This window comes from Vipera ursinii, assembly GCF_947247035.1.
Source record: "Vipera ursinii genome assembly, chromosome: 3".
Taxonomy (NCBI): domain Eukaryota; kingdom Metazoa; phylum Chordata; class Lepidosauria; order Squamata; family Viperidae; genus Vipera; species Vipera ursinii.
In genome coordinates, this window is record NC_139516.1 from 94,210,219 (window position 1) to 94,223,615 (window position 13,397).

Genomic DNA, 13,397 nt, shown 5'->3' on the forward strand with positions numbered 1-13,397 from the left:
ACAGTGAGAGGGGAGGGCGTGCCTTCCCGGGCTCGCTGATTTTCCGGCGTATAAGACGAAAAATCTTGAAAATCATCTCAAAGGTTGGGGGGTCGTCTTATACGCCCAGTCGTCTTATACGCCGGAAAATACGGTAGTTTCTGAGCCAATATCTTTACCACTACAGCAAACTGGTCTCTCTCTCTCTCTCTCTCTCTCTCTCTCTCTCTCTCTCTCTCTCTCTCTCTCTGTGTGTGTGTGTGTGTTTGTAAATAACATGGACTATTGTCTTCTATTATCTTTCCTGGCTTCCTTTTTCTCTTGTGGACTAGCCACATATCAAAATCTACATACAGGCAATAGAGAGGGACTCTAGGGATATGTTACAAATTCCCACACTAGAATACAATATAATTTCATTATTATTTTGGGAGACAGAGCTTTTGTTTTTCTTAATACATGGGTCTATATATAGAACAAATAATTAGAAAGGGGAAAAAACAACTATAAAAGTTTTACCCTTCATTACACGTATAAACAACACGGGCACCAAAAGTAAAATCCTCTCCACGTTCAAGTTCAAAACTGGCATAATCAGAATCTCCTGGGTGGCCACAAGATATTCCTGCAAATTTAAAAAAATAATAATACAATGCAATACAGCAAAAATATTAGCATTTGGGAAGCCCTCAGATTGCTCAGCACTTACATCTCCCCTTGCCTATTTCACCTTTCCTATCTCACTGTCATTATGAACTAAACCTGGTCTTATGACATTCAGAAATCTTGCACTCCTGCTTCACCTCATTGGTGTGTACATTCTGATAATCTGAATGATGTGTAATCATATGAAATGCCTTTCATTAAGATATTACATGGCAAATTCAAAATTCTTACTCATGGAAATAGCTATATATTCCTCCTGGCATTCAGTCTGAAAGGCAACTTCTATTTTTGGTTATAACAGTGTAATTCCTGGTACTTGGTATCAAATAAAAACAGAATGCAAAGGGAAACAGAAAATTTATTTATTTAGAAAATTTATATAGACACCTACTCACTCACAGCAACTCCAGGCAACTTACAAGCAATAAAAATATAGTATAGAAATTTTTTTTTAAAAACAGCCCCACCCACCCATCCCAGCGACAACACACAATCAAATTAGTCATTTCATGGACTCCATCCCACTTTGGGTTTCCCAGGCCCTCTGGCAAAACTGAGTCTTTAGGGGAAAAAAGTAGCAAAGTGGGGGCCAGTCTAATTTCTGAAGGGATGATATTACAAAGGAAGAGAATTACCATGGAAAAGGCCCTTCTTTTGGGTTCCACCAGGTGTATCTTGTTAGGGGTCAACATTCCTGCTTGAGCAGGGGGCTAGACTAGAAGACCTCCAAGGTCCCTTCCAGCTCTATTCTATTCTATTCAATTGTATTCTGTTCCTTGCCTCCCTGCTCTACTGGGTTGGGTGGATCCTACTTTGAACACAGAATAGAATAGAATAGAATAGAATAGAATAGAATAGAATAGAATAGAATAGAATAGAATAGAATAGAATAGAATAGAATAGAATAGAATAGAATAGAATAGCTTTATTGAGCAAGTGTGATTAGACACACAAGGAATTTGTCTCCTGTGCAATGTACGTGCAAAGCAACAGAGTAATAATAATCATAATAATACCAATAAGAGGATTAAAGAAGATGAGAAGGATAATACTATTACTACAGCCACACAACATAGGTAAATATAAGATATAAGACAGTCTTTTGAGAATTAGGTGTTCAGCAGAGTGATGGCATGAGGGAAAAACTGTCCCTGTGTCTAGTTGTTTTGGCATGCAATGCCCTATAATGACATCATCAGGGAAGGAGTTGAAACAGTTTATATCCAGATGTAAATGGTCTGTAGCTTTTTTTGTCAGCCCTCCTTTTCTGCACAATATACAGACATTCTATGGAAGACAGGCTGATCACAAATATTTTTTCTTCAGTCCCAACTATTCATTGGAGTCTGTACCTGTCCTGTTTGGTTGTATCAAACCAGACAATTATAGAAGTACAAATGACAGACTCAGTAATTCCTCTGTATTATTACTGTATCAACAGCTTCTGGGGTAATCTGAATTTCCTGAGTTGACACAGGAAGAACATTCTTTGTTGTGACTTTTTAATGATGGTTCTAATGTTAGGAGTCCATTTCAAACCCTGGCAGCAAAGTGGATGAACACTGTTACAGCAATGATGACTTCAGTTTTGGAAAACCTGAAAGACAATTTGAGCATGGATTGTCCAGGACAAAAATCTATCTATATGATTACTAAGAGGCAACATCAACTTGATGGCTTATAATCAAAAATACTAATCAGAAATGTGAAAAAAATACCTTAAATTTTTCAATATCCTTCTCCACTGAATTTTGGAAAATATTATTTTATTACTTACCTGTGCAGCTCTTAGAAGGTGGCAATTGTTCCCAGACTCCATCATTACATTGAAGTTTAATATGCCAAGCTTTAACATACCCAGGGCGGCATTTATATGATATTACACGCCCATGTATATAGGTCTCTGCATCCAATTCTTCCATAGGTTGTTCACGTTCTCTTCTAGGAGGTGGTCCACAGGCATTTTGAGCTAGACACAAATGAAAAAGAAACAGCATTCAGCAAAACCTAGCTGCCAAATCTTGTTTTATAGCTTGTAAAAAAATAAGTTAAAAATTAATTCTTTTGTAAAAAGGATAGCTTTACAACCACTCAGAATAGTTCCATTAGTTTGCTTAGATAAGGGTAATAATATTTTGATAAAATCAACTGCTAGACAGACCAGCTTCTCCTAAGAATGCCGGAGGTCACACTGGTTTGGATTTATTTGTGTTGCAGTAGCAGTGCATCTGTAAAATGGGCAAAACTGTAAAAAAGGGTAAAATGAGTTATAAAGTGTTTGATCATATGTGTCCTAAACTAGAGATGCATAGCTGGAAAAATGTAATTAAAAGTTAGTCTATTTTATTTCACTTTCAACAATTATTTGATGCTGTGCTATTATTAGTATCAACTTTATTTTTTTCACAATTCGGTAGATATTTATTTATATTTAGATATATAATCTAGAGCAATGGTGGCGAACGTATGGCACGCGTGCCAGAGGTGGCACTCAGAGCACTCTCTGTTGGCATGCGTGCTGCCACTGCCACCACTAGCAGGTCCATCAGGCTGCAACTACCTCCTGGAGCAGGAGCAATGCCCAGCACAAAGGAGGTGAAGTGGCTGACTAGCAAGCTCAAGTAGAGGTGGTAGAACAGAGGTCACCAACCATTGTCAATTGGTGGACTGGAAGAAAAGGGAGGGCCTGCACCCACAGCGCGGCAGCAGCCGTTTTTGTGCCTTGCAGCATGGTGGCTCATTTTTGCACCCCTGGTTTTTGCATGCCAGAGGTGGCACTCGGAGGCGCCTCCCTCCCCCCTGAGGACACCACAATGCTGATGCGGCCCTGGCACTTTGCGATAAATAAGTGGGGTTTGGGTTGTAGTTTGGGCACTCGGTCTATAAAAAGTTTGCCATCACTGATCTAGAGGCCACCTAACTCCAGAACAACTCTGGACAGCTTATCCTAAAAAACAGATAACTAAACAAAAAGAAATGTGTTTAGTCTCAAGGTTTTAAAACACTTCTCGAATATTATCAATATGGGAACCAAATAGGTTTCTGGGAAGATATTACACTGGTCTACGAAGAGACAGCCTTGGAAATGAAAGTAGCTAAATTTTACCAGAATTGGGTCACTAATAAAGGAAAATTAAGTCCTAAGTATTAATTGGATCCAGTTTCCAATGTACAGCTTCAGGTCAAAATTGCAACAAAATAAATCAAAATTATGAGGGGGGATGTGTGATTATGCTCCATAACTTTTCTGCAAAATGTGATATAGCAATGAGAATAATGCCATACCAATCATTATAAATATATCTTTTTATTGATACCAATAACATAACTTTCCATTTATTTATTGGTTTTTCATGTGATATTTTCATGCTTTTTGCATGAAAAAATGACAAGCTCTAACATCAGATTAAATGGCAAGTTTCCGTTGTTGTAATCTAGAGCCTGGTAGCTCTCCATTACTCTTAGGCAATTCCAAATCCCTAACCAGGTCATTTCATTCTGTGAAATTAGATGTGGTTCAGGAAGACCTCTGACATCAACAGATCAGCTGCATTCTGTTGTCTTTATCATCATCTGAGTCTAGACAGTAGGATTCTGGTGGATCTAAAATAGGCAAGTCTTCAGCGTGGAGTACAGGATGCAATGTGGATGGAATGTTTGGATATTCCATGGTCCATGTCTTTCTTGAGATTCCTTCTGCAATTTGGGGAACCATGCAAAAGTAGCAGTCGCTACAATGATTGGCGGGTTCCCTCCACACCATTGGAACTGCAAAAGGCACGGACTTTCTTCTTGTTTAGCCAATGACGCAGATAGATTGCATGTGTAATGTAACAATAATGAGGGGGCCAACTCTTGTCCTTTTGCCCTCTTTTGCATCGAAAATATAAGTGGTATGCCTTTTTTGCTATTGCCGTCATGTTGCACTTTTGAGATGCAAATGTAACCTTGCCACAAATGTAGCAAAAGTTATCTGCATTGTTTACACAGTTTGGGGGCATCTTGGCTTCTGAGGGAAAATATCACACAACTGTTCCTTGGAAATGTTAGGCAATAACATTTTCACAAGCCACCAAAGTAACTGTATGATTTGTAGATCTGACCAAGACAAATGTATCTTGCAATAAAAGAACAGTAAATTACAATTAGGTAATAATCTTTAGTCTCAAAGTGAAGATAAATTTATACACTTCCATGTGGTAACATTTTCATTGTTCTACTGTACTTTGTTGAGAAGTTACGAGGCATCGTGATCATTAGACACCTCCCTCCCTTGTAGGCAAATATACTCACCTGTGTATAAATCTTTATTGTGAAATATCTTGAAAATTTTAGCCAACCAGCACCGTTATCACCTGTTTTCTAATTCATCTAATCAAAATATGTAAGAATTAACACATTTCATCTCGGAGGTCAATAATTTCCCAAAATTTGTAGACCAGTGTTATTAGATCAGGAGACCTGCTCACTGTTAGTCATGTGCTTTTCCCATCTGGACTACTGCAGTGCATTCCACATGGGGCTGCTCTTGAAAAGTACTCAGAAACTTCAGTTGGTGCAGAATAAGTCAGCACAGGTGGCAATTGGTGCCGGTTACTTGGTGCATGTGACACTACTGCCTTGTGAACTGCAATGGAGGCTGGTGTGCTTCCAGATGCAATTCAATGTGCTGGTTACCACCTTTTAAAGTCCTTTATGGCTTGGAAGTGGGTTAGTTGAATGAACATCTCTCCCTGGTCACTTTTATCCATCCAATCCGGCCTGGTGAGATAGTATACTCTGGGGCCCATGAGCTAAGAAATTCTAGTTGGGACCAGGAGGCAAGTTTTTTCGGCCATAGTAGCTACCTTTGCAATATTCTTGCCTTCTCCTGAGGGCCTAATGGCCTGTTTCTGTGCCTAGGTATTTAGGTGTAAAGAGACCCATCTCCCTGTTGTCTTAACAATTAAGTATTGTGATTTTTTTCCCTCAGCTGCTATGCCAGTGTGAAAGAAGGATCTTGGGAAGCGCATGAGCAGAGGTCTTGGGAGGAATGTACTGTAAATGGATCCCTGAGCAGGACACAAATGGAGGCCCAGTTATCATACAAATGGAGACCCAGGTATGACATGAATGGAGGCCTCGGGCAGGGTGCATCAGTGTGAAAAAAGGCAGTGTAAAACAAACAGTTATGCAGCATGTGTGGCAGCATCTGGCTATAATAACAAAGATTGAAGCTAGACTTTTAAGATTATTTACTATAGCCTATATTAATAAAGATCCAGTTAAATTGGTGGGCTGCCTCAAAGGCAATCGGAGAGTGTTCTGTGTAAGGTAAAAGATTGATGACAATATTCTCCACTGGCAAATCATATTGCAAGTGACTTGAACATGTGACCACTAGTATACATGAGGCCTTCAATGTCTTGAAATAGGTCCATGGTTGCCAGGAAACAAAATTAAAATTAAGACAACTAACAGCTTTGGGCATGTTTGGCAATTACATGGAGAAAACATGCAATTTTCTTGATAACATTTTCAGAGATGGTTTGCCATTGCTTTCTTCCTAGGTTGACAGTGAATGACTGGACAGAATGATTAGCTCCAAATTACCCATCTGGCTTCTGTAGCTAATGCAGGATTAGAAGGCAGATATATGCTGATCCATATTTGTTCACTCTTTTTACTATAAATAGATTTAATTTAAACTTTATTTCAAAAGGCCTTATCTTCCTTGGACTTGCATAGATTTTTAAATGACACAATTCTTATAAATATGCCGCTTCAGTAATGGAAAGTTCATCTCCATACCGTGTGTGTGTGTGTGTGCATACATGGGTGCACGCCTTCATCAGTGCTGACTCCTGGCAACTGCCTGAACTATGCCCTGCAGTTTACTTGAGAAGATTTCAGGAGTAATTTGCTGTTGCCTCCTTCCCAGGGTTTGAGAAAGAATGACTGGCCCAAGGCTTTTTGCTAAAGGCAAGACTAAAACCAAAAGTTTCCTGGTTTTTAACCTGATACCTCCTATTGTTATCTATTGTTTTTTTTATTGGCAACTGCAATGATGTTTGATCATATTGCTCATTCACCACATCACACCACACTTAGAATATCAGACAGTACTTCAGATCAGTCATTTCTTGCTATGAAATATTTCTATTCTCAATTATTGCTTCATGTCAAATTTTGACTAATATTTTCATTTTGATGAAATGATGCCCAACCTTTCCACTACATATAAATATTGCAACAATTTAATTGATTAAAACATTTAAATAACAATCCTGTATACTTCTAGTCTGAAATATTAAAAAAAATACTTCAAGGGAACTTCTCAGATGATCTTTTAGAATACCTCAAACAAAATATTACAATTTTAATGGTTGTAATTTAAACAAATTAGACACATAAATTGTTGCCCTTCACAACTGTTACTTGTGACTTATCTATCCAAATTACGGTAATAACCTGAAGACCATCCCTGAGAAAAGATTCTTATATAGAGACATGTTTTTAAGTAACCTACAAGATTAAGCAATGATTCTGTCAGCAGAGGGTGCTGTTACATAATAAAAACATGTCGTGATTGATCAGAGAGAGACCAAACACCAAAAGACCATTCAAAATGAATGACTACAAGATCGATTGCAGTACAAATGTTTATGGACTATAATTCATAGTGGATTGGCCTGTAAACCACAAATACCTAAACCATCATAAAAAGAATCCACCTATAACATGGATTAGCATGCTAATTTCTTTAGAAACCGTTCGAAATTTGAACCAGCATTTTGTGTACTTTGCCAAAGGAAAAATGAGTAAAAGGAAGTAACAGTCTTTGTCTTTTCATAACTGGAGGAACAACCATTTTCTTCAGTCTTACATAATTGTGTCAGTGATTATATTTATTAACAAATGATTCAGTCTGAAGAACTTGAACTGTTGACAATGGGTGTTATCACCTGACTTTTCCCTTTCTTATTTCTTTCCTATCATCTTAGGAAAAGTTCTGGACAATTCATATTTCATTTATTATATTGGATCATTTTGCTTTGTTTATTTATGTTCTTCACTTTATAGAGCCAGCCATCTCAGATAAATACAATAAAATAAAATAAAATAGAAAAAAAACAATTAAAACAAATTAACTAGAAAAATAAAATGAGAGAGAAGGCCAGCAAACAGCCTGTGTGAACAATACAGCCCTTTTGCAGGCTCCAAACCTTCATGGGTTTTCCAAGCCTGATGGCACAACCATGTCTCTAGGGAATTCCTAAAGGCCTAAAGGTTGTGGTCAATCTAACCTTGGGAGAGATGATGTGCCAAAAGGTGGTTAAATTCAACTAAAAAGTATTACCTAGCTGTGGTCCTTGGATCTTCTTCTTATGGACTAACATACAAATGATTGCTAATTATATTCAACTTTATAAATGTTACCTTTTTTCTTCTTCTGTTGATATGACTTGGCTAATCTTTTGCTATTATTTTTGTATCAAGTTTCTGCAATGAATAATGCTTCAAATCCAGAAATAATCTAGTTTTTGATGCATTTTTGTTGTCTGTTTTTTAATATATTTGTGTTATTGTTGACTTCTTATAACTGCCCTGACTAATCCTTGCAGTTTTGTTGGCAAGAGTTTGAAAGTGGTTTGCCATTGCCTTCTTTCTATGGCTGAGCCAGAGTGACTGGCCCAAGATTACCAAGATGGTTTTGTGCCTAAGGCATGCTCCCAATTTCTATTTTGATGAACCACTACACCAAACTGCCTTTACTCTCATGGTTGTTCAAATAGTCAAATCCAAATAAGAATTCAGAGAATATATTTCTAAGAAAGGAGAAAAATGGCACCAGTTTCAATGAGAGTGAGGTTTTGGGTGCTAAAGATGATAGTTCTGTACCAAATAGCCAAATTGCTTATCCTAAGAGATACATTAAATGATACCCAGTAGAACTAAGAGGTCTGTTCTGAAACTACTATAAAAAAGAGAGCTAATTTTCATTTATCTACCCTAACAATATCAATACTTTATCAAGATGGGAGATCAAGAGAGTCCATTTGGCATAGTGATGAAGGTGCTGGCCTAGAAACCAGGAGACAGTGATTTCTAGGCTTCATTAGCTGGCTAGTGACTGTCTCTCAGTTTGACCCATCTCACAAGGCTGTGAAGAACACAGGATGGCAAGAATATTAGCTATATTTGCTGTCTGCAGTTATATATTTATTTATTATTATTATTTATTAAATTTGTATACCGCCCTTCTCCCGAGGGACTCAGGGCGCTGAAGAGGGCACATATAAATAGAAAATTTATATAAATATAAATAAATAGAAAATTTATTTCATTTTCATTTCATTTTATTAAATTTATATGCCGCCCTGATCCCTGAGGACTCAGGGCGGCTCACAACAATAAAATTTTTTAAAAAATAGAGTAAAAAAAATTAAAAGAGAATTAAACAGTAAATACAAAATTACAAAACAATTTAACCCAGTAAAAGCCTAATTAAAAATCATAGTCAGTCCAGGCCCACTTGTTGGAACAACCACGTCTTCAGGTCATGGTGGAAGGACCGAAGGTCAGGGGCCATCCGCAGCTCCAGAGGCAACTCATTCCAGAGGGTCGGCGCGCCCACAGAGAAAGCTCTCTTCCTGGGGGTCGCCAGCCAGTATTGCCGGGCCGACGGAACCCTGAGGAGGCAGACTCTGTGGGAGCGAACTGGACAATGGGAGGTTGACAATGGCAGCAGGTGGTCTTGCAAGTACCCCGGGCCTAAGCCATGCAGGGCTTTAAAGGTTATTACCAGCACCTTGAATTGCACCTAGAGGGTAACCGGAAGCCAATGCAGCTCGTTCAGGAGTGGTGTAACATGGGAGTACCGAGATACTCCCATAAGCACCTGCTCAGCCGCATTTTGCACCAGTTGAAGCCTCTGGGTGCTCTTCAAGGGCAGCCCCATGTAAAGAGCATTGTAGTAATCCAGGCGAGAAGTGGTGAGGGCGTGGGTAACCATGCATAGGGCATCTTGGTCCAAAAAGGGGCGCAACTGGCGCACTAGGCGAACCTGTGCGAAGGCCCCCCTGGTCAGGGCCGTTAGATGATCTTCCAAATTAAGCCGTGAATCCAGGGCTTTCTTTGTCATAGAATGCCCAGAACGGAGTTCCGGCACCTTTCTTGGATGGAATCTTGTAGGGTAGGCAAGGTGGGTTGTATGACATGTGTGAGTTCCGGCACCTTTTTCTTTTACAAAAAAAGCACTGCCCATACGTATGCATATGTTGCAGCCCCAGCCCACAATACGAGGAATTTTATTTAGCCCTCAAGATTTTTACTAGATACTTTTAAGCATATTTTCACAGTAATGATGAAAGAACCTTGTTTCTTCAAGAAAGGAATACCAGTGCCCTCTCTATATTCAATGAATTATCTTTTAATGTTAAATTCATAAAATTTTATTTAATTTGTTTCACTGAATAGCCAATGATGTTGAACTAGGGTTATGCTAAATGGCATTTATACTTCACAAAATGTTCTTTTCTAATCTGTCTCATTTTTTTGCACATACAAAGAGAACATTTTAAAAGACATTTTGAATGAAAAAATAATGCTCTTTTTCAGAAAACCTACCAGTGGATTTGTATTATTTAAAATACCACCAATATTCATAAAGATTACTTTAATTCAACTGGAAATCCTTAACTATATACCAATAAAAAAACCACATCTCCTTGAAAGTATCATAGTTTCCTCCTTTAGTGCAGGTTGTCTTTGACTTATGATTGTAATGATACCCAGAATTTTTGTTGTAAATCATTACAGTTGTAAATTGAGGCACCAACATGACCAACCTGATTTTACAATGTTTTTAATGGTGGTCATTAAGTTAACACAGTGATCATAAAGTGAACACTACTGTCATAAAGCAAGTCCATTCATTGTTATGGGTGGTTTTTGCTGGAATTCAGATGAAAAGGTTAGAAATTGGAAAAATTAATAAATCAGGTCTCAGGACTGTGGAACACTTCAACCAGTTGCCAAGTGCCCGAAATGCAGTCATGTGACTCTTTGTGTGTTTGTGGTGTGTGCATCGTTTGAACTCCAGAACCTGATTGTAAGTATTTTTGAGAGGGATTATTGTAACTTTGAATGGCCTTTTAATTATTACTTTTAATTATTAAGCAAGGACTAACTGTAATATACTTAAAAATACTTGATGAGAAACTAATACCTGTTAGAAACTTACTTATAACATTGTACCCATTCATAGAAAACAAACTGATTCATTTCTATTAAAATATTATGCATTCATTAGTCTTCTCTCCAACACTTAAAACAGCCATATTCCATCTAACACCTGGATATTTGCAAACAGCACATTAAAGAATATCAACATGGCCCTCCTCACCTGCACTAATCAAAACCCAGCTCAACTAAAAATCAATCAGAAGTAATTACACCTAGCTAATAAGACAAGAGCCCAGTCAGTCCCAGCTCAACTGCCCCTGGTCTTTGTACCTGAAGATACCAGTCAGGGTTGCTGGTGAAACATCAGGAAATCTTTTGTCTAGACCACAGTCACTAAATCCTGAATCCCAACATTGCCCAACAGTCTCAAACACCTGTATTGGTAGGAGATCCACTATATATTTTAGAAATAGGAGGTTATTAACTTATGGGGCCTCATGATTCTTCTCACATGTGTCATCTTAACTGAGAGTGGCCTGATTGTTCTGGCTGCTGTTGTGGGAAACAATGTCTATAAGTGGCATTATGATTAGTTCCCCCATTATCCCTGCTTTCAGGCTGCATTAACAAAATGCAGTCAGCAATTTAAGTGAGACTGGTGGATTATTTAAGATTAAAGTGGGGGGGAGCTTTAAAATGAAAGATTACTCATAAGCCAGGCAGTTTAAGAGAAAAGGGATACAGAAGACAAAACATTCCAGTTAAGAGAGTGTCAGAAAGATTGCTTAAGAGCAAATGGAAAAGAACACAGTATGGTAATGTCATATGGACTGATGGCACACCATCCCGCAGCTTGGAATTCAAGAGAGATACATTGCCAGGCAATTTCCATCCATAAATTATACCACCTTAGCATGTCAAGGCAACAAGGATTGCCCAGTGTGTGATAGCTGTGGAATAGATTGTGACTGGGGAAAAAAACCCAATGAATAACCAAATGGGATTTGGATCTGGGCCAGTAAGGAGAATGTGCAAAAAGAAACAAACACAGCCCAGAAGTGGGAAGACTAAATTGTGCCATGACTTTTTTGGACAGCAGCCAAGGTTGTTTTATTGTTTCAAGTTGAATATATACTGGGTTTTAAAAGGAACCTGTCTGGTTGTTGGGTTACAGAAAGAGAGATTGCATTTTTCAAGTAAGCCTATGAGGACTAGAAGAAAGAGTAATTTATAGCTATTAGGTTTTTTTCCTCTCTGCTATTATTACAATACAGGACAGGAAGGCATGGAGGAACATTATCCATGGGGTCACAATGGGTTGGACATGACTTCGCAACTAACAACAAAATTATTACAATAACTGATATAGTTTAGAACTACATTGGATCTAATGAAACTAACTTACGTAAACTTGAGAATAAATATTTCAAGAGGATGTGAAAGGGGGCAATTCTAGAAATAGCTATTTACTATCTAGTAGGAGGAACATACATTAAAAAATGTCATATTTTAAAAATCAGTACATATTGTCACTTGCCTAGTAATTTTCTGCTTGTCATATAATAAATATTTGATATTGGGCAGGAAGAAAAAGAAAATAGTACATCTGTTATATTGTTTATTCAAATATAGCTGCATCTGTATAAACAAATCACAAAAATAGAAAAAAATATCAATGCAATGCCATTGGTGGAGCAGTGGCTAATGCCTTGGTGGAGCAGTGGGCTAATGCCTCCTTAAGTAACACCAGCTGCCTGCAATTAGTGCAGGTTCGCATCCCACCAGGCTCAAGGTTGACTCAGCCTTCCATCCTTCTGAGGTAGGTAAAATGAGGACCCAGATTGTTGGGGGCAATTAAGCTGACTTTGTAATAATGCCGCTTGGGGGTGTGTGAAAGCCCTAATAAGCAGGCATACACATAGAATGAAGGCTACTGCTAAGCTTGTAAGCTGCCCTGAGTCTTCGGAGAAGGGCAGGATATAAATGGAATAAAAAAATATATTAAAAGTTTACTAGAATGAATACAGAATTGCAGCTGTATTATGCAAAATAAAATTATATGTGATGCTATAGTCATTTTCTCACTTGACGTTTTGATGGTCTTCCAGTAGCAATTAGTGAGGCAATTAATGTAAAGTCTGTGCTCATTATTGCTCTCAATGATCATATATAGAAGACTAAATAAATCACAAATAAGGAAATATCTACCACAGATCCCTATAATGTAATACATTAATATTGATTTCAACTTAATTTTCCAAAAATCAATAAGAAGGGCAACTCTGTTGTGGATTTAGAATTCTACTGTGTGCTATTTTTAGCAAAAAACCCAACAACTCTATATGCATCAAGTCAAGATTAATCATACAGACTTTGATGAGACTTAACTCTCAGGTATGTAGGCATGTATTGAAACCATTTGTCTAAATTTAATATTTCATTAATGTTTTAAAATTGCAGGAGAAATTCTTTCACCCCTTTTAATAGCAATGATTGCATTTGCAGCTACTGCTAAATTTAAGACTACACTCTATGTCGTTTAGTAAAAATCAGTTTCACCAGCACATCTTTGGAATTTAATTATA

General features: G+C 37.8%; 1 protein-coding gene across 5 annotated transcripts in view; it reads right to left on the reverse strand.

The window, feature by feature from the left end:
* CFH (complement factor H) overlaps positions 1 to 13,397 on the reverse strand; it is a 121,411-nt gene that overhangs the window by 68,886 nt on the left and 39,128 nt on the right. For 4 of the 5 annotated variants that reach the window (XM_083358884.1, XM_083358883.1, XM_083358885.1 and 1 more), the window contains 2 exons: positions 2,423 to 2,614; positions 499 to 604 (listed from right to left, as the gene is read on the reverse strand). In XM_083358884.1, the coding sequence (XP_083215010.1) occupies positions 499 to 604; positions 2,423 to 2,567 (251 nt within the window). In that variant the 5' untranslated portion in view covers positions 2,568 to 2,614. Of the gene's footprint in view, positions 1 to 498; positions 605 to 2,422; positions 2,615 to 13,397 lie in introns of those variants that run through there. The other variant, XM_083358886.1, reaches the window with a different exon arrangement.